The sequence below is a fragment of the Diceros bicornis genome, chromosome 32, assembly GCF_020826845.1.
Source record: "Diceros bicornis minor isolate mBicDic1 chromosome 32, mDicBic1.mat.cur, whole genome shotgun sequence".
Taxonomy (NCBI): Eukaryota; Metazoa; Chordata; class Mammalia; order Perissodactyla; family Rhinocerotidae; genus Diceros; species Diceros bicornis.
This window is the reverse complement of record NC_080771.1, coordinates 37,932,821-37,953,998: the sequence shown is the minus strand read 5'-3', so window position 1 is coordinate 37,953,998 and position 21,178 is coordinate 37,932,821. Positions and strand designations below refer to the sequence as shown.

The window sequence follows — 21,178 nt, the reverse complement described above, 5'->3', positions numbered from 1 at the left end:
AAGCTAAAAATAGGCCCCCAGAGTGGATGGATGGAGGAGTGAATGGACAGATGGATGGACGGGTGGGTGGATGGACGGATGGATGGGTGGATGGAGGGGTGGATAGGTGAATGGACAGATGGATGGATGGGTGGATGGATGGATGGATGGATGAAGGAGTGGATGGGTGGGTGGATGGATGGATGGATGAAGGAGTGGACGGGTGAATGGACAGATGGATGGATGGGTGGGTAGATGGACGGATGGAGGGGTGGGTGAGTGGGTGTGCCTGGATTCAGGGTCGGGACAATTTGTTTTTCCCAAACAAGATAATTCAAGGAAATCTCAATTGGAAACCCACCCCCACAGAACTGGGAGCTCTGGCAGGTGGTGCCCTCTCCCCTGACAGCAGGTAGCACATAGCGCATAGTAGATCCTCATAAAGCCGAGTGCAGGCTGAAGTCACGTGGAGGCCCTGCGTGGCAGCCCTCGTCCCCTGAGCCTGGCTGGTGCAGATTTCAGGCTGGGGGTCACAAGAGGCCAAAGGGAGGCCACTCGGGAGTTGAGTCAAGTGGGGCCCTTCAGAGGTCAAGTCTCACCCTCAGAGCACCTAGCATTCCTGGAAGGGCCCTTCGCTCAGTCCAGGAAGATTCCTGTGAGCCTGAGTCTAGAAGATTCCCTGCTCCAGTGTGGGGGCTAGAAGGGGGCAGACTCACCAGCCCAGCCCTCAGGGTGCAGTCCTCTGTGGGGGTAGGGAGATGGGGGGCAGTAAAGGCCCAAAACTGCTGCTGTAAGGACAAGATGACACTTTATTACACCTCAGCACCACCCCCCACAGACCCCACAGAAGGTGCTGAGGCCAGAGGGGGCATAGGGACACCAGGTGAGGCAAAGAGGAGTCTGCCTGTGGGGACAGGACAGGAGTGTTTTCTCAGTGACCAGACATCGCCTGCAGCCCCCTCCCCCCCGAAGATCAGATGCACAGCAGAAACCCCCGGTCCACACCCTCCCCTTCCCTTAGGGGCAGGTCCCACCCCCGGCTGAGCTGCCAGACAGCCTCCTGCTCTCTTAGGACCCTCTTCTCACAGCTGCCTGGCTGGGGCAGGGCCAGGCACGGGGGCTACTGCCAACACCACACTTCAGCTCCTGCTTCGGGCTCCCCACGGGCCTGGGTTTGCTCATCCTTCAGCGTGGGGGCCCAGAGGCTGACCCAGGCAGCAGGATCGCAGGAGGATGAGGGGTAGGCTTGAGCTGGGGGATAGGAGGCTTCTGGGGGTGGTGCTAGGGGACCCCAAGGGTGCGGGAGATGGAGACTATGGATGCACTCCTGGCTGCCCTCCCTCTCAGGGTGTCCTCACAGGGCTGAGCCTGAGCCAGCCTCTCGGCGGCGGGTGCCGAGGCCTCGCAGAGGCAGGTCCTTGTGGCTGTAGTATTCCACCACCTACTTGGGCACCTCGGCCAGCACACACTTGGCCAGCGCCGCTGGGGATGCCTGTGGGGTGAGGACAACGTGGTTACAGCTAGGGGCCTTCCCCATCCTCCGTCTCCACCTGGTCACACTCCCAGCCTCATCCTCTAGAGCCCAGCCCTCCTCACTGTGTCTCCACCTCTAGTGGTGGTGGAATCAGCTCAGGGGACCTCGCCCAGGAATTCACCTGCTGAGGATCCAGACCTGAAACTAGGAGACTGCAATGCCCACGGCAGTCTCGACAGCAGTGACACCATGAGTGACATCTAACGGGCTCAGGGCACTGTCCTGAGTGGCATTTGTGTTCATGGGACCCCATCCACCCCTCAGGTAGGTGGGCACACAGGAAAAGTGGCTGAGGCAGGAAGGGAGGTGAGGCCGCCCCCCACGCTCCCCCAGGAAAACCACATGTGTGTCCACGGGACATGTGTTTCTGACTGTGGCACAAAGAGGTCTGGAAGCGATTCGGGGAGGCTGTGTGGAGGACCACAGGAGCCCATGTGCTACCCTCTCTCCATTGTGAAGGTGTGACATTTTTCATAATAGAAAGGGTTCTAGGTGCTTGAAACCTGCTGAGGTCAAGGGGGAGGGGCAGGAGGCGGCCTGGGAACCGTCGCTCAGCCCGTCTCTCCCACTGCCCAGGTGGGACCTGCCGCACATCCCCCCAGCCCAGAGCCTGGCGCACAGTCCAGAGACATGTGGGCACCTCCCCGGCAGCCCTTGACCTCCGGCTCCTCCCAAGCACTCATGTTATTAAGCTTCCGGAAGGGCACGAACCGCACGATGTCGCGGAGCGCAGGCTCACCCCTAGGGGAGCACAGGACGCCGTCGTCCCCGTCCAGGACGTGCATATCGGTGAAGTCGGCGTTGCCCACTCCCACGATGATGATGGACATGGGCAGGTGGGAGGCGTGCACGATGGCCTCCCGCATGTCCGCCATGTCAGTCACCACGCCGTCCGTCAGAATCAGCAAGATGTAGTATTGCTGGGGGCACAGGGAAGGAGTGGGGAGACCCCGCAGTCCCTCAGGCCCTTGGGGACTGCCCGGGGCCCTTCAGGGCAGCCTGTCTACCCCCAGCAACCCCCCAAGTTCCCCACACCAGCCTGGGAGTGACCACAGGCTTTCCTAAAATCATTTTCGCTGAAGCATAATACACACTTCACAGTCATAATAAATCACAAGCCCGTTCTCCGCGGCACATGCTGTGCTTGATGTTTCCACCTCTCTCCTGACTCCATCTGGCCTCTGACTCCAAGGCGGATGCTGGAATGCCCATATCTGACAGATGGGGAGACTGAGGCTGGTGGAGCCAGGACTTGAACCCAGGTTGGAAGCCAGAGAAGGAGGGATCTGCAGGTCCTGGGTAGGAAGGGGCTCCCCACACCCTGAAGAGACCTTGAGATCCAACGAACAATTCAGAGAGGACACACTCTGGCCCAGCCTGGCTGGGCGCCCAGCACATCTACAAGAACACAGGCTGGGACTCGTTTCAAATAAAAGTCCATTTCCATTGTAAAAAGAAACAAAACCACTCGGTGACCGTTACTAAAATTCTGGACAAGAGAAAACATAAACGAGAAGGACTAATGACCCTGGAGCTCTGGCCCCTGGAAGGCTAGGCTGTCCACCAGCTGGCCCAGGCCCTGGCCGAACGGGCACCCGGCACTGCAATGTGGCCAGGGGAAAGGAACCAACGGACAGTCCAACAGGCTCGGACGCCACCCTCTCCAAGAGGCTGCCTGCTGCCCCATCTCCATCTCCCCTCTCTGAGCCCCCGGACCCGTGGGATGCGTCACCCATGTGCTCAGCAGTCTCCCGTTCAAGGTTAGAAGCGCCCCCAGAGGTGCCCAGCTGGGCTCCCAGCCCCATGTAAACGCCCCTCCTTAGGAAACCCCCCACACCCTCCTCCCGTCCCCCAGCCTCGGCCTGGTGCCCCATCAACACCTCACAGCCCTGCGCTTTGCCAGCTGTGCAAACACAGCGCCGTCACCCGCTGAACGGAATGGAAGCCTCGTGGTGAGCACAAGGCCTCCAGTATTGGACAATGGGTGACGCGGTTGGGGCTCTGGGAGGGAAGAAGGGACAGTGCTTTTCCACAAGACTGAAGAAGACGGGTGGTGGGAAAGTCGGGTGGAGGGCGCTGGGAGGTGGGTCCCAGGATTCACACCCAGTGTCTACCCATGGCATCAACATGGGTCCAGGGGAAACTACTTAACTGCCCGCGGGAACCCCTAGGAAGGATCTGGGCCGAAGGAGAGAGGCAGAACTGAGGACCTCCTAGGGAGCTCACACCACCTCCCAGAAAGTCTGGCCGCCCATTTACAGGACTCAGAAGAGAGGGACCTGTGAACACCACCGGGAGGGCGCCACTGACACACCCCATTTCTTCAACAGCTGCACTGCGAGCAGGACTAGTGTGGATGGCGGGGTCCTTCCACCCCACACGTTGTGGGTCTACCCGTAAACACCACCCCGACGTGAAGGAGACAGTAGAAGTATGTGCTGGATACTGAATACTAAGGAATGGCTGTTGTCCTTCAGGTGTGATAATGTTATTGTGGCCACATCTCATCTCTTTTAGAGTTTATACTGACATTTACAGATGAAATTGTGTGTCTGGGACTTGCTTCAAAATCATACGGAAATATGACAACTGAATGTAATCTTTGATTTTAGACTCGATCCTTTGCCAGCAATAATATTACTATAGAATTATTATTGGCATGATTAATTAAATTGGAATATATTCTGTAGATTAGATAAAAGTATTGTATCTAAATTAAACTTCCTGAAATTGATATTTGTGCTGTGGTTATACAAGGGAACACTCAGGATCTTAGGAAATACACACTGAAATCCTAAGAGGTGAAAGGATGAGATGCAGCAACCCTCGGCTTTTAGGGGCTCCATGCCGGGAGAGCAAGCGTAAAACATGGGGCCACCCCCATGCGGGATGTGGGATGCATAGCAGTCCAGGCAACAGGACCACGGGTGGCTGGAGTCCAGACAGAGCACAGCTGAGGAACAGCAGTCAGGAGACCAGGACACTGGCAGGTCCGTCCTGGGATGACGGGCGAACATGGACACGGGGTGGGGGGGAGACACCAGGAGGGGTTGCCTTCACCGCCCTGGGCTTGAAAGCTGAGCTGTGTCACCTACAGAGTGTCCTTGCTGTTAGCAGGTCACCAAGGAGAACTTGGGGAGGTGCCAGGGGGTAAGCGGCCAGCTCTCAAATGCTTCAGAAAGAAGACAATTGTAATATACCTACATAGAGAGAGAGAGAGATGGAGAGAGGGAGAGAGACAGAGACAGAGACAGAGACAGAGAGAGACAGAGAGAGGGAGGAAGGAAGAGGTGGAGAGGAGGGGGAGGCGCAAACTCCACAAGAATCAAGGACAGAGAGTCCAGGAGAAGGTTGTACTAAAGTTGCTGTACTATTCTTACCACTCTTCTGTAAATTTGAGGGTTTTTACAAAATAAAAAGTTAAAAGAAAGCAACAGACCAGCTGTGCACACAGCAGCACAAACAGATCTACAAAACATGATGAAAAAGTAAAGCAGAATGCAATCCTTAGGACGGTATTTTTTGTGCAAATTAAAAATACATGCAAACAAAACAACAATATATGTGCAACAGAACAAACAGATGTGAGGCAGCCTGTGGGGTGGTGTGGACAGGACAGGGACAATCAAGACTATTGGTAAATCAGCCTCGAGGGGGCATGACCCCTCAGGCAAGAATTCGCCCTGTGCCTCCAGATCAGAACTACAGCACACAGCAGCATTGGAGCCCCTCCATGTCTCCCAGAGCCCCCTGTAGCTCCTCCAGTCACACCAGCCTCCTGCTTCCTGCCTCAGGGCCTTTGCACTGGCTGTTCCCTGGGCCTCCCTGACCTCCATGCCCCGACCTCACACACAGCTGACCCCTATCTTCCCCATCCCCCCACAGCAGGCGGCACCTTCTCACGCACCAGTCCCCACCGAGGCCCGCCCCAGGTATCTACGGAGGCCTCCCCAGTGTGCTCCTCAGCCACTGCCATGCGGGCCACCTTGGAGATGATGGGTGCCACGTTGGTGGGGCTGTAGAGCTGGACCCTGGGCAGGCAGTTCTGGTAGGCCTCCACCATGCCCTAGATTCCTGTGGAGAGAGGGGGTGAGCCCGGCCCCGCTGCAACCCCGCCCCCCGCACAGCTCATGCTTCTACCTTCACACTCATCGTCCTCAGGGTTGAAATTGATGGCAAAGTCGTGGGACACCTGGGTAGGCACAAAGGGGACCTGTCAGCTGGTCCACTCTCCCCAGACTCCTACACCTTCACCTACTGGGAGAGGTAGGTTTGAAGCCCCTGGGGCCACCAGGTGGAAAGAGCCTTATGGAAGGGAGTCACCCAGGACAAAGCACAGACAGACAGACCAGTCCTGGGCATCATTTCAGCCCCTGGATCCAGCGGGACCCAAAGCTTCTGAGTTGCATTAGCCAATATCCCCCACACACCCCGCCCCTCAACCATGTTTTTCTGCTTAAGCTAGTTGAACTGCTATTTGTAATCTCTCTTCTCTTGATAGGACACGGAGCTTGCCTTCTGTTCTCCCAGAGATCGCTAGTGCTGGGAGGTGAAGGGTTAGCCCCTCTGGCTGGAAGGCCAGGGTCCCTGCACCCTCCCCACGCCCTCCCATAGTTGCCGTTCTCTGCAGGGAGAGACAGCAGCCTGGGGGTCCCAGGTCCCAGGGCACAGAAGGAGCACGGCCTGGAGGCCCTGGCAGACGCGGGGGGTTGGGGTCCCAGCTTCCAGGCTCTCCTACCTCATACTTGGGAGGAATCCAGGCTCCGAACCCCAAAGCAGAAAACCTCTTGTCACTAGAAGAGAGGTGGCCCCATCACACAGGACCCCTGATTCCTGGGGGAGGAGTGGGGGTGCTCTGGGGAGACACCAGCTGGAGCCAGGAGACCAGGGCTCTATGCCCCCGTGTGTGACCTGGGCCCAGGCTGACACTTTACTGGGGGCCAGGCCCTGCCGTGAGCCACATGGGGGAAACTGAGGCACAGAGCATGAAGAAACTGTCTGCCAGGCAGGTAGGTGGGGGGCGGAGCCGACCGGATGGCTCTGAGCCACTTCAAGTTCCCCTCCCCCGCTCTGCGCCTTTACTCCAGGCATCCGGGAAGGTTTCAGCCTCCTGCCTGCAGGCCCTCGGCCCCCATCACTACCCTAGACGGGAGGCTCTACCCCTCCACGACCTCAGTTTACTGGTCTGTATAGTGGGACACAGACCCCCATGTCTGTGTGGAGGGTGATGGGGAGCGTGTAGGGAAGGGCCAGTCCCACCTCGACGCATAGTGGTTCTGACCCACTCACGCTCCACCTCAGGGAGCTGGACCCGCCCACGGGGATCAGACACTCAGGGCTGCCTGGGTGGGGGAAGCAGGGGTGGGGGGGGTACCTGTCATAGTCTTGGCACATCTCACCCACGGCCGCCAGGGCCTGTAGGTGCTCGTTGGGCTGGAAGGGGTTGTTGTAGTGCAGGGAGCAGCTGTTCCGGGGGTCACCATTGGAGGCCGTGAAGTCGATGGCCACCTGCAGAGGCCCCAGCACCGTGAGCCAGGAGCCCCTCTCCCACCTGGACCCTCCATTTGACAGGTAAGGGAAATTGAGCCTTGAGAACCGCTGAGGGAGGGAATGTACCCCCAGGGGTGAGAGCCCAAGGGCCCGGCTCTGTGCTGCGGTGGAGGTCAGAGGACAATTTGAGGAGAACAGACGTCCAACCTGACCAGCAAACCCAGACCCCACTAACCCCAAAGCTCCCAGGATCGCCAGGAGGAGGCGAGTGCCTCTGGAGGTAACACTCGCTGACGCCCACAGGGATGAACGCGGTCACGCGGAACGCTCAGCACCTCCTGTGGCATCACAGGCCCAGGGCCCGGCCCAGGCACTGCTCCTCTCTGCCGCCTCCCTCCCCAGGCAGGGCCTCAGGAGGAGCCAGCCCTGGGCTAGGTCCCCGTGTTCTCCCGGCCATTCTGGCTGTGGCTCAGTGGAGCAACATGAACCAGTGCATCTGTGGACGAGCATGGAGGCCACACGGAAGGAACGGACACCAGGTTTTCGGTCCAGCTCCGCTGCTGCCCGCGGTTCCCAGCCCATGGCCACACTCGCTTGGTCTTGCAGCTTGTGATGTCCTGTCCCTATGAGTCCTCTTTCCTCGTATATGTTTTTGTCACTATGTTTCTGTCGAGGGTAAGTCCTGGCTACGTCCCTCCCGAGGATGACCCCGGGCAGCTCCTGAACCCGCTGTGCCCGTTTCATCTGCACAGGGAGAAGGCGCAGGAAGGACTTCGCGCCCAGGGGGCAGGGGTGCAACCTCCAGACCCTGCAGAACGGCCTCGCTGTACCCATTTCTCTGCACACATCCACCCCAAGTGCCAAACGGGCTGTGAATTATGTCCAGGTTGGGGAAGGGTCACTTAGGAGCCCTGGGGGAGGCGCAGGCACTGACCCCCCATCCTACTGGGGTGCACTCTGGCTGGCTGCATGGAGGGGCCAACGGGGGCAGGGTGGAGATTGGGGCCCCGTGGACTCGCGGTGAAGTGGATCTGGCAGCCGCCCATGATGTAGTCCAGGAAAGAATAGACCCTGTGGAACTTCCAGGCAGCAGTGTCGGCAACCCACCCTGGACACTCCAACCCCAGGACATAGGCTGGGGCTGCAGGGAGCAGGGAGTGGGGCCCAGGGATCTGCCCTCCCCCAGGGCGACTGGGGCAGGAGTGGGCAGGCCATGCCCTCCTCTCTCAGACTCTCAGCACCTCTCTCCGAGTTCCCCCTCTGCCCTGGGGCTCCCCGCCTTTCTCTTCTCTGACTCCCCCACCTCCATCCCTCGCACCTCCCTCCCCCACGTATCAGGGACCACCAGACCTTTGCGCCGGGAGCTTTTCAGGGTCCATGTGGCAATGGGGAGACTTCCAGGGAGGGGCCTGGTGGGAGCCCTGTGGGTGGGTGGGGAGGGTCTGTGGGCAGGGGCCACGGCTCACCTTCAGGTCTGCCAGGATGACCATCCCAGCGTTCTTGTAATTTCACTTCTTCTGCTTGTACTTGGCATTCACGCAGTCCCACTTTGCCTGGGGGGCAAGGACAGGCAGAGACCCCACCCCAGAGGGCCAGCACCCAGCCCCACCCCAAGGGAGCCAGGGAGGCCTGCAAACCCCGCCGTGACCTCACTCCAAACTGAGCTCAGGGGCTGCGGCGGGCTGGCAGTACATCCAGGGGTCCCTCCTTGTCCCTCACTTCCACCTAGTCCCCCAGTTCCCAGTCATTTGTCTGGCACGGTCCCCACCTCGCCCCGACACACCGGCTCTCTCACGCACACACTCTCACACGCCCCAGCCAGGGGCCCCGGGTCCCAGTCCAAAACACGGAGATCCTTGTCCCTACTCTGGCCACCTGGTGAGATGGTGTTCATTCTTCATCATCATCATTAGTTGTCTCTGGGTTATGCCCATAGCAACAATTCTGGAGCCAGCACCCCTCTGCGGTCTGCGGCTCGCTCCTCCTGGCAGCCCCATCGCAGATGGGTCAGGAGCCAGGTTTCACCCGGTTCTGAGAGCCTCAGTGACAGGCAGGGGAAGGGAAGGGCCCCAGCTCACCTGGTCCTCCCCAAAGACTTTCTGCATCTCCTCAAAGGTGGTGGAGAATTCTCCGATGAAGTCGTGCTTCCCGCGGGAGTCATAATCCCAGACGAGGCACTGGGGACCCAGGCCCCTCAGCCCGCCTGCCCCTCTCTGGCCTCCAGCCTGGGTGTCTCCATCCCGCCCACGGCCAGGCTGCCCCCCTCACCACCACCCCCAACTGGCCCACCCCCTCCCCACGAACCTCAACTCCACAAAGGCCCCAGTGTGGTGGGGGGTGACTGGCCCCTGGCCCCCTGGTCCTGCCCCCCAGCACCCCCCGCCCGGCCGTCTCCCACCTTCAGAGGCCGCGTCTCCTCGCAGCTGCACAGGGAGCTCAGCGACACCTTAAAGGGCTCCCACACCGGGCTGAGGTTGTTGTTCACCACCTGCGGGCGGGCAGAGGGGCTGACTCAGGCGGCCTACCTGGGCTCGTGCAGGATGGGAGCCCAGAGCTGCATTTCCAGCCGCTTCCTTTGGGAACCACCTTCCTAACTTCCACAACATTCCTGGACCACCTGCACCCCTTTTTTCCTTAAATAGCCTCTGTTCTACTCAAGTTAATTTATCCCTAAAGGAAATGCTCTCAGTGCTGTCACTGAAATGCCGTTACTCCTGAGGCGGTGACGACAAACCAAGATTCTTGAATTCTAGTGACAGACGCTCCCTCCTGGCCTGCTCGCTCCCTGCGAAAGGGAGATGGGGGTGTCGGAGTGAAGACCCCGACAGCCATGGGGGCCCCGGGGGACACAGGGGGTGATGCCGGTCAGCTCCCCCGCTGCCCTTTCACTCCTGCCCCCAAAGCACTGCAGGGGATGTCAGCTCCAAGGGTGCCGGGCAGGGCCCTCACCTCTGTCCTGGACACCAGCTGCTCACTCTGGTCCTCCTTGATCCGGTACAGCTCCAGGAAGCGGTCGGACTTGCTGAAGAGATCCTACAGGAGAGCGGCCGGCGTGCTCGGCCATTTCCCGCTGTGTCCCTTCACCCCTCAGAGCCTCTGTCTCCTCGGCTGCAAGATGAGGGCAGAGCCCTTCTGGACAGCATCTCAGAGAGACCCTCCCCTCAAGAGCCTTCACCGGCTCCCCAGTACCTCGCTATGACTCCCAGACCCCAGGTCTGGCCCAGCCTCTCTCCAGCCACGTGTGCACACCCCCAGCCAGCACCACCTGCTGTCCCCACCTCCTCCCCAGGCTTCAATCTCCTGTCCAGGGGAGGTGGCAGGTGACACCCTATACCCCTGCTCTGTGCCCCGACCCCGTGGAAGGAGCTGACAGAACAGAGTTCAGATCTAATTCCTCCACTGTCTAGACAGGGACCTCCTGAGCCTGTGTCCCCATCACTAAACGGCCGCGAGTGCCCCTGCCATTGGGAGCTGCAAGGATTAAATGAGATACTGCAGGAAAACACCCGGGGAGCAGGACATCGCATCAAAGTGCTAACAGCAATGACAGATGCGGTAACCGTGACAGCAGCATGCCTGCCTGGCGGCCACACAGCTCTAACCGCTTCTCACTCGACGTGTCCCCTGTTTCCCCTCAGCCAGCTCTGTCCTGCACCATCTTACAGGTGGGGGCTGTGATGCGGGAGGGCAAAGCTGGGCAGGGGCTTGGCTTCTCCATCCCCGTCCAGGCCCCCAGCCCCAGGCGGGCACCACCCCCTACCTTGTCGTCCAGCTCCTTGGCCCTGAAGGAGAGCTCCACATAGCCATTGTTCCCAGAGATGTCCTTGGCGATCACCTGGCACCTGGTGGGGAGAAGCCACAGCTCTGAGCACGAGGGCACAGCCTGACCCTGCCGTGGGGCCCCCACCACTCCCCACCTGACTACAGCTCGGCCTGAGGGGAGGCAACTGGCTGCTCAGGCAGCTGTGCAGCTACGGGCTCAGCCCTCATCCTCCAGGACTGGACCCCTTACGGCCTCGGCGAGGAAGGGGCAGGTGTCTGAAGGGTGGGGAGGGGCTAGGTGGGAAGGCAGGTGGCCTCACCGTGATGGTGGACTTGCCGGTGTTCCTGCCAAACTTCAGCAACAGTGCGCGGGTCATCTTCTTCTGGGCCACAATCTGGGAGTCAGAAGAGTCAGGGAGGGGTCAGCTCCTGCTCCCCTGGGAACCCTCACCCCACCCTCAGTCCCCCATCTCCTCCCCAACACCCCCGCTCTCCCCAGGCGGCCTAGCTCCTCAAAACCTACTCCCTAGGGCCCCACGCCCTCGGGGCCGGGCAGTGACCAGCCCACGACCCTCTTTTGAGACACTCGGCCACCTGACATCCCTCAGTGTGGCCACCACCCCTCGTTCTGCTGGGCGCCTGCACTTCCCCCACCCTCGTGGGCCCTCCCATGGCCCGTGTATCAGGTGACGAAACTGAGGCTCAGAGAGGAGGCAGCACTGCCACGGTCAGGAAGCAGCTCACACAGCTCATGCTGGTGAGCAGGTGTGCGAGCCGCCGCACAAGTGTGTGCGTGTTAGTGCACTGACCCCTGAAGCCTCAGCAGCCCAGCAGTAGGGCCTGTGTCGGGCCATCCACAGATCAGGCCCAGAAGGCAGCGCGGGCCTTCTTACAGCCCACAGTGGGCATGAGGCCCAGGGGGGGTCCCAGGCCCCACCCTGAAGCCCCAGGCTGCCCTGGGGGTGGCGCAGGGACAGGAGTGAGATGGAGACGCAGCCTGGCCGCCCGCCATCCTCCCGTTAGCGCAGGGCACTCTGCAACGTGGGCACTGGTGCTGCACCCTCCCCGGTGTCTCATCCCCCCGGCCTCCCCCTCTTTGCCAGGCCCTGCTGGGCTGCCTCCCCCACTGGGCAGTGAGCCCCTAATTGGGGCCGGGGAGCGGACGCAGGGACGCCATATGCAGTCAGAGGGCAGCACCCAGGTGAGCGGGCATCCTGGTCTGTAAACAGGACAGAGGATGACAGCCCCCTCACAGCTGCTGGAGTGACTTGGTCGGGGACTCCACCCTTCTCTGGCGGTGATCCTCACCTATCGCCAACTTGCCTCGCCCCTGCCCCACACGGGCTCCTGCCTGACGGAGCTGGGGTGACCATGGCAAAGTGAGCTGCATACAGACAGAAGGAAGGATATTCCCATCCACCCACCCATCAGGGTCTGCCTGGCGTACAGCTTCCGAGCAGACAGGAACATTCCCTGTGGAAGAGAAAACAGATCCCAGGTAGGTGGCGGGGAGGACACGTGGGCCGGGGCGGGAAAGCTTTCTGCCAGGTGCAAAGGGAGGGGTGCTGCATGCCAGGCCCCCGAGTCTCCCATTCGCAGGCTTCACTTCTGGGGCTCTCCTATTAGGAAAAGGGATCGCGGGTTCGCCATAGCAGTTAGCGGTCAGTAAGCACATCTCTCAAGCTGGCTCTGGGCCGAGCGTGCCTGGTTTACTTCAGTCCCCTCACAACCCGCTGAGGAGGCTGGTGCCGTCACCGTCCAGTTTCCCAGATGAGGAAACAGGGGTCCAGGCAGAGGTCAGGGACTTGCTCAAGGTCACGCCACTGGGATTTGAAGCCAGTGTCCATGCCTTGACCACTGACTGCAGCTCCCCTAAGGGCCGTGCAGACCTGGAGATCAGGATGGCTACAGAGCAGGGACTCGCAGGGTGTTCCGTTGTCTAAAGTTTACACGTCTATACAGACATGTGTGTGTCCATGCGTGTCCATGCACATATCTGTATGTGTGTTCATGGATCTGTACCTGTGTGCATGCACGTGTCCACACGTGGGTGTCCCTGCATGTATGTCAATACGTGTGCCCACGCATGTGTATTCATGTGTGTCCACACATGTGTGTCTGTGTGTGTGTGCTGTCCTCTCCCATGCCCAAAACCAGCTCCGACCCAGGCAGCAATGGGATGGTTCACACAAACATCACGTTGGTCAGAGACACGGACACAAATGAGAACATACTGTATGATTCACAGCCATGAAATTCTAGAACATGCAAAGCCAGCAGGGATTGGCTGGAGAGGAGTGGGGAGACCTGCAGGGCGATGAATGTTCTGTGTGATCTGGGGGATGGTCAGAGGTACACAGTTGTCTAAAACTCATCAATGTCAATCCTTAAGGTCCACACATTTTAATGTGTGTAAATTACTCCTCAATAAAGAAGAAACACCCCCACAGGGAGTGGTGAGAACTAACTGTGCAGCCTGGGAAGCGCTGGGCGCGGAGCCCGGCACCTTGGCGTCTGGCCGGTAGCTGAAGGGCTCTCATTACACTGATAATGGAGGAGCTAATGGGGGGACACCTTCAGAGGACTGCAAACACATCCCTCAGGTGGGAGCTGGACAGACAACAGAGCAGCCACTGATGGGCCAGCCACTCTGCCGCCAGGAGAGACAAGGAGACTCATGTGCTGAAATGGAAGGTCTCCTTCCATGTCATGGAAGTGAAAAGAGCAAGTTGCAGAACAGTGTATTTAATTTGTGTTTTGAAATGTATATATATAGAGAAAAAATCATATGCTCATTTCTTCGGGTGAGAATACACCTGTCCTGTAGGATGTAACAGAACCTGGGGACAGGGCCAGAGGGAGACATTCCATGGCCTGCCTTTATGCTTTCTGAATTTTGAACTATATGAATGTATCACCCAGTTCAAAATTACATATTTTTAAAAATAACTAACAAGGAATTTTTTAAGAGAAGGAGCTATGGAGATGGGCAGAGCCTGGATGCTCATCCAGAGGGAGCCCTGTAGTGCCTGGCACACAGTGGGTGTTTAATCATGTTGTCCCCATGCCACCATCTCATCGCACCTGCCCTCAGAACCAGCCCAGGGGCCCCTGCCCCACTGGGTCTCTCCTGCCTCCTCCCTCCTGAGATGGTGGGGGGCACCCACCTGGCCCAGGGTGCACTCCATGCCTCCCAGGAAGTTGTCATCCTGACAGCCACGGCTGCTGGGTCGGCGGGTGTCGTAGACCGTGAAGCGCAGCTTCTGCACCTCCTCAAAGTAGTAGTCGAGCGAGAAGACCTTGGAGAACACGGGGTGCAGGCTGCTCCAGACCACCTCGGTTCTATCTACCAGCAAGCAGCCTGAGGTGAGCAGACCCCACACGGAAGGGGCTTCCACCTGGGCACAGTGGCCTCAGGGTCCCCTCTCCCACTTATCCGCCCTAGGGTGCTCCTGGAGGACTCGCTTCCAGGCCACGCCGTGGGAAGATCCCCGCCACCCTGTACCCCACCCATCAGGATTTCAACTCCCACGTGCTGCTGCCAGGCTTCTGGCCACCCCTGGGGGGTCACTCCAGGACCCCTGGGCACCTCCCTCCCTGAAATAAAGGCACACATTCCCCGGCCGGCCATGGGCTGCAGCTTCTCTGCATCTTCTCATCTCATGCCCACCATGGTCTGCTCTATCCCCACATCACAGATGGGGAAACTGAGGCTCAGATTGGGGAAGGGTCATGCCCAAGGGCACCCCGAGTCAAAGACAGAGTCGGCTTGGAGCCCTGGGCTGGGCAAACCCAGAGCGGAGATCTCTCCCCAGCACCCCTCAGCTGGGCAGGCAGGGAAAATGGGGGGTGAGCACAGATTCCACCGGGGTTCAGCTCTCTCCTCCGTCTGAGTCCTCCTGCCCCCAAAAGCACAATTGGGCTTGGGGGGAGGTTTCTGTGCTACTCTTCAGGGTTCCACAGACTCCTGCACCCCCAGATGGAGGGTTGCAGGGGCCCTCCCTCCCAGGGATGTCTGCACCAGGCAGTGCTCAGGCCAAGCAACAAAGGCTCGCAGGGTGTTTGGGGCACAGGGGCCCCTGCTCGCAGATCCTCCCCGTGTTCCCGTCCCCACAGACCCTGGGCTGCGCCAGCCTTTCACCCCGGCTCGATGACCACGGTGTTTGTTGGCTATAGAATGCTGGTGGCCCAGAGATGACAGGAGACACACAAGGTCACAGCGGGTCCAGGAAGCCGGCGCTGCGCAGCCTCCGACCGTCAGCGGCCAGGCCCCCAACGGTCCCCTCCGCCGCCCCCCCGCCCCAGGTCCCCACCGCCCCGACCGCACTGCCACCCCGGCCAGGGGTGCGGGGAGGGACCCGCGCAGGGAGCGCGCTCGCGCCGGGTCGAACTCGGGTTCGGTTCCGGAGCCCCGGCTCCACCGCGTCTTCCACCCTCCACTCCGCCGCTCGCGCCCGCTTTCTCGCCCTTTCGAGGTGAAGCTGCGCGTCTCCACGAGACGGTGATCGTGCAGCGAAGAGCGCCCCGAGCTGTCTCCGCGGGGAGGGCTGGGCCGGGGGTCGAGGGCGGGGACAGTGGGGAGACCCTGCTCCCGCGCAGGCGCCCGGCCACCCCAGGAATTGAGGGTGTTGAAGAAGAACCCGCGTCGCCGAGACCCGCCGCCCAGAGCCAGGTCCCGGGGCACGAACGACCCATCCCGACCGCGGCCACACGCGCCCCGCTGGCCGGTCACCGGGGTCACTGGAGACCCGCGCTCGAGTCTGCAGAACAGGAGGAGCTGGACAGGCGGGGAACCCTCCAGCGGGGCGTCCCGAAACTCGGGGACAAGTCCCGGCTCCGGAGGGAGCTCCCGGCCCTGGTCAGCCGCTCCCCCGTACCTGCCCCCACCGCCTGAGGACCCGCGGCCCCGGTGCCTCTGCCTCGCGGACGAGGACCTGGCACAAGCGGCGCTTCGGCTGCCCCGTGGGCCAGACGGGAACCTATGACCCCAGTCCAACTCCCGGACCTCACTGGGTGACTTGGTGAATGGGTGCCGGCAGCTCAGCCACAGCTCCACTTTCGAGGCGCAGGGCGCGGGCACCACCCCGGGGGCCCCCGCCACCCCGCGCTCCGAGCCCGCGCTCATGCTCCCGGCGCCGCGCTCGGGGACCGGCTGGGCGCACCAAGGGGCTGCTGCCCGCGGGTCGGCGCTGCCGCCGCGCCGGGAAATGATGGCCGGACTAGGCGCGGCCGCACTTCCCCGCACGCCCGCCGGGCGCGGGCACACGTGGCTCCCGCGGCCGCCACCACGCGGGGACTGAAGGGGCGCCGGGGAGGGGGACAGAGGAGAGGGCAGCGGAGGGGAGAGGCCTGGGCCGGGGCGGGCCGTCGAGGGGGAGTCGTGTAGGGCCGGGCCTAGGAGGGGCGGCGGGGAAGGTGTGGCCCCAGAGGGGGCGCGGCGAGGCGGGGCTCGAGGCGGCGGCCTCAGCCCCCCAGCAGTCCCGCATTCCTCCTCGGTGTTGCTCGGGTTGGCCAGGTTCAAATCTTCCAGGAAACCCTGGGCGGAGAGGTTCGGGGTCTGGCTGGGGTTCACCCTCCTGGGCTTGCATAGCCCCGCAGGCCCCCTGGGCAGGGTGCGCTACAGCTCTGAGCTGTCCCCGCCTGGGCATGGGGTCCCCCGCAGGCAGCCCTTAGGGAGCCCCAGTTGAGCACCTAATTCCCCCGCCCCTGCTCGATCTCTGGGACCTCACTTTCAGGCCCCCCCCCACCCCGCATTTGGTGATGGCCGCCTCAATTAACAAGCATTTAGTGGACTCCTGTTGTATGCCAGGCACCTCACTGGGCTGGGGCTGGAGACAGGAAGAACCCTCCCTGCTTTCTGGAACCTGGAGTACAAGAGCGGGTGTAGCCCCTCACTGTCCTGGGGGTGTCTGGGCTGAGAGTCAGAGTCTGACCATGACCGGCCTGGCGGCCCTTCCACACCTGTCATCCGGCAGCTGATGGGAACAGGCCTGGGCTCCATGGGAAGGGGTCCCACTCCACCCTGAGCTTCACCCCCACTCTGGACTACCTGGTCGTGGCTGCAGAAGCCAGGTGGAAGAGGAGGTGTTGGCAGAGTCAGAAACCGCCTCCCAGCCTCTCTGCCAATTTCCGCCTAAAAATAGGGCATAGACCTGGCCTTTCAAAAGCCCCGGTGGGAAGGGGACAGGAAGAAGGCTTAGGATGAAGGGGACCCAAGGACCAGGGGAGCAGACACCAGGTGTCAGGCGTGCCAGGCTCTGTGCCCTCCCATGGCTCAGGCTCAGGCTTGGCCACCAGGACTCCAGAAGATCCTGGGGTCAGAGGGCCCATGAACAACAGGACAAGGATGCTCCCCAGTTGGGGTCCGGCAGTGGGAGGTCGAGACCGCAGCCTCAGCCAAGGAGTCCCCATTGGTGGGCCTGGCTGTGGGATGATGGGATTGCACCCAGGCCCACCTGGAAGGCAAAGACCACATGCCAGGTTTGCAGAGAAGGGAAATGCTTTGTGGCCGGGCTGTGTGAGTTGGACTCCAAGCACCCAGGCTTGCTTCCTGAGCCCCCGGCTAAAGAGGCGAGGGATGGAGGCCAATCTGGAGCCCCCTTCTTCCGCCTCACCCAGCCCCTCTGTCACCCCGTCTAGGAAGCTGGCCCAGGTTCAGACAGCTTCAGAAACCAGCTGTCGGAGAGCCCACTTCCCTCTGTGGAGACCAGCCTGGAGCTGCTCTGGGCTCCCAGCCCCTGCGTCTTTCCCAGTCCAGCTTCCCAGAGTGGGGGGGAGGGAGTCCACTAGCCGTGCATGTGGGCTTGTGGTGGTGGCTCTGGGCTTGCAGGGGCCCCAAGTCCTCCCAGACCCCAATTCCCCAGGACACCTGCCCCACCCACCCTGGGCGAGGCCCCTCGGCCTCTCTGAGCTTCTGTGGGGATCAGGATGGGAAACCCAGGTGAGGGGCTGGGCTCCAGTGGGCACACAGCCCCACACAGGCAGGGCCAGGGCTCCTGGGAGGCTCAGGGTCTTCCCCTTGGGGGCCTTTCTCCCGAGGACTGGTTCCCCCAACGTCTTCACGGCTTGGTGTCTACCTCTGGCAAGGGTCCAGATCTCTACCAGGTGTGGACAGCTGGCCATGCACTTTCCACGCTGATGGCAATGGTTAAGGCAGTGACCCTCCCAACAGCCCGTTCCACAGACAAGGAATGGGGGGCTGCCAAAAGTTCAGAAACCAGCCCAAGGCCGCCCGGTTCGCTGGGGGTGCAGGGCTCATGCCCGCCCGCCCAGTTCGGCTCATCACCGTCACCCACACGCACCACGGTGAGCAGCAGGTGGCATTTCCCGAGGCGGAGAGAGAAAGAATGCAGTTTGGGATTTGGAGTCTCTCAGGTCCACTGGGGTCTCCAGCCACAGCCTCACAGGTGTGGCTGCCTCCGCAGGGTGACCCTGGGCCTCAGCCCCGGAGCGGAGTCAGGAGGAGAGGCCGGCACATCGCCTCCAGACAGCACTCGTGGAGAGAAACCGCAGAGGAAAAGGCCGATTCCCCGTAGCCCTGGTCTGCGATGCCTGGGCCAGTGCGGCCTCCGGAGGGTCCCAGAGAGGCGGCCGGGTCATAGGATTCCACCTGCCCCTCCTCACCAGCATCCCACAAAGGCCCCAGGGACAAGGGAGGGCCCGAAGCCAGACGCAGGAAATGATGTCCCCCTCATGCATTTTGTTGTTCTGGTTGTGCAGGAAATAACAACACATGTTCCTGTTGAAATACAGAAAGTGGCGATAAGCAAGTAAAAATAACCTCCAGCGCCCGGACACAATGCTCTCAACATTTTGGTGTCTGTCCCTCCAGCTTTTGTTCCATGCAAACCTGTTTGCATTAATTCTAAAAGTTGCCTCCAACCCTCAAAGCCCTCACCACAGGAGGCTCGTCAGATGCCAGCTTGGGGACCATGCTGTCGTCGCACAGCCGGGCTTGCGCGACCCTGGGCCGAGGACTGTGCCTGGCCTACAGTAGGTGTCCTGTGGGTGTTTGCTGAATGAGGTCGTTGTGGGTACTGTTTCTGTTCTATAACCTGTTTTTTTCTTTTTTTATTAACAACATCATATGGCCTTCTTCCATGCCGTAGACTGAAGGTCTGTGTCCCCCAAAATTCATCTGTTGAAATCCTGACCGCTAATGTGATGTGTTAGGAGGCGGGGCTTAGGTCCTGAGGGCGGAGCTTCATGAATGGGATCAGCGCCCTCATAGCAGCTCCCCGCCCTTCCCCACGTGAGGACGCAGCGAGAAGAGGCGTCTATGAACGGGGAGCCAGCCCTCGCCAGATGCCAAATCTGCCAGCACCTCCGTCTCGGGGCCTCCAGCCTCCAGAACCGTGAGAGGTAAATGTCTGTTGATTACAAGCCCCCAGTCTGTGGTATTTCTGTTATAGCAGCCCAAACCAATCGACATTTCTACCTCCAGCAAGGTCAGGGGCTTGGGGAGCTACAGCCCCCAGGGGCCAAATCTGGCAGCTGCCTGTTTTGTAAATGAAGTTTTATTGGAACACAGCCAGGCCCATCTGCTCCCATCTTGTGTGTGGCTGATTTCCCTCTACAGAGCAGAGGTGAGTGTGACAGAGACTGAATGGCCCAGAAAGCCTGAAGCACTTACTCCCTGGTCCTTTAGGAAACTGTTTGCCAAGCCCTGGTCTACCGCATCCATGTGACGTCACCAGCTCCTCTGCCTCCCCTTGCACCTGGTTAGGCCAGCTTCCGCCCAGCCCAGCTGCTTGGAGGGGTCACCTGGGGGACCAGCTGATCGAATCCATCGTTCTCAGTGTATTTAACTAGCCCTCATGGTTGGCTCTTTAGCAGCTTCCAAATTGTCGAGTTTTGGAGCAACAATGAAGCATCCTTGCTTCAGACAACTTGCCTTTCAGGCCACAATGCTCTGCAGGCCCTGGTTCCCCCACTGGCCAACTCCTACTTATCCTTCAAAGCCCAGCTCAACCCACTCCGCCACCCAATGTCTGCTCTGAGCTCCTGGGCTCAGGCATCAAACGTTTGGTCTCAAGCAAGTTCCATAACTGCTCAGTGCCTCAGTCTCCCCATCTGGAAAGTGGGAACGAGAGCAGAGTCACCTCCAGGCTGCACTCAAGTGACATGCCAGCTCAGGGTGAGTCCCCGCATGTGAGACTCAGAGGTGGGAGAGGCCGCCCACCACACCCCTCCACCCTCGTCCTTGCTCCTCATCCGTGCAGAGGACCCAGCCCCATGGCCCAGCAAGCCAGGAGGTTGTTTTGGAAGGTGAGTTGAAACCGTAGTGGAGGAGGGTGTTGTTATAACAGGATTTTCCAAAAGGGAACAAGGCTACACACGTTGGCAGGGTGTTGCTGCTTTTTATAACCTGCCTACAAACCTACCCTCTTCCTTTGTTTCTTTCCTCTTGGAGAAACATTATTATATCTCAGAACATCTGCGACCTGTCTGGATCAGACTGTTTTCCTGCAGGATTGGCATTTATATTACTTCAGAAATCAGAGGGCCGCCCAGCGGGGCCATCCGGGCTGTGACAACACACAGGGCTGTGTCGGGCACGTCCTCAATCCCTCTGCCAGCTCCTTCCAGCATCAGGGAGCTGGGACTGGGGCAATGGGACTGTTCTCCTCAGCACACTTGGCATGGACTGGAGCAGTGCATGCCACACACACGTACCTGCCCACACCCACCACACACACACCACACACGTACACCATGTGATACCTGCACATATCACACATGCCTGTGCCAAGTGCACATGTCAAATGCACGCATGGACACACCAACCACATGCATGCACACATCAAATGCACACAGAGATACGCATGGTGACACAGACACACATGCAGACACACCTGAGCATGCCAGGACACACACATTCAGACACAGGCCACACCTGAGGCGACTCACCTGTCCAACTGGGTGACTCCCCCTCCTGCTAAGTTTTCCCAACACCAGTGTCTTGGATGCTGGTGGGACACTTCTCCAAGGGCATGGTGTCCCTCATCGTGGTGCGCTCTCACCATCTCCTCCTGCCCCAGGGGCCTGCTGTGTCCACTCTACAAATGGCCTGGATTTGAGCTGCTCTGAGCATCCTGTGTCCCTGACAGGCAGGTGACTACATCTGTCTTGTTGATGAAGAGACCACAGCTCAGAGAGGGTGATGCCTTGCCTGAGGTCATACAGCAGAGACAGAGCTAGGACTCTACAACCCTGCTCAGAACCCAGTACTCACGCCTCCCTTGGCCTGTCCAGGTCCCCAGGGTGTCTTGATGGCTTTGCTTCCCCCCTACCCCCAATAAGTCACAGCCAACCGTGAGCAGCATGGAGCACTTGCTCTTTGCCAAAACTCAGTCCTCACAGCCCCTGTGGAGTGGGATGGAGCCATCAGGACACCTTACCCAGGGCCACAGT

The 21,178-nt window shown here is 60.2% G+C and overlaps 1 protein-coding gene across 1 annotated transcript; it reads right to left on the bottom strand.

Annotated features, from left to right (window-relative positions):
* Positions 1–1,018: 1,018 nt before the first annotated feature.
* Positions 1,019–15,890, bottom strand: CPNE7 (copine 7). Its single transcript, XM_058528589.1, is given in 17 exon segments — positions 1,019–1,471; positions 2,191–2,433; positions 5,454–5,587; positions 5,654–5,705; positions 6,252–6,306; positions 6,888–7,021; positions 8,023–8,082; positions 8,470–8,556; positions 9,082–9,180; positions 9,402–9,491; positions 9,953–10,036; positions 10,764–10,838; positions 11,086–11,160; positions 13,933–14,126; positions 14,292–14,311; positions 14,623–14,645; positions 15,771–15,890. Coding segments are annotated over 17 exon segments (1,683 nt in total). The 3' UTR covers positions 1,019–1,333.
* Between the last annotated feature and the right edge of the window lie 5,288 nt (positions 15,891–21,178).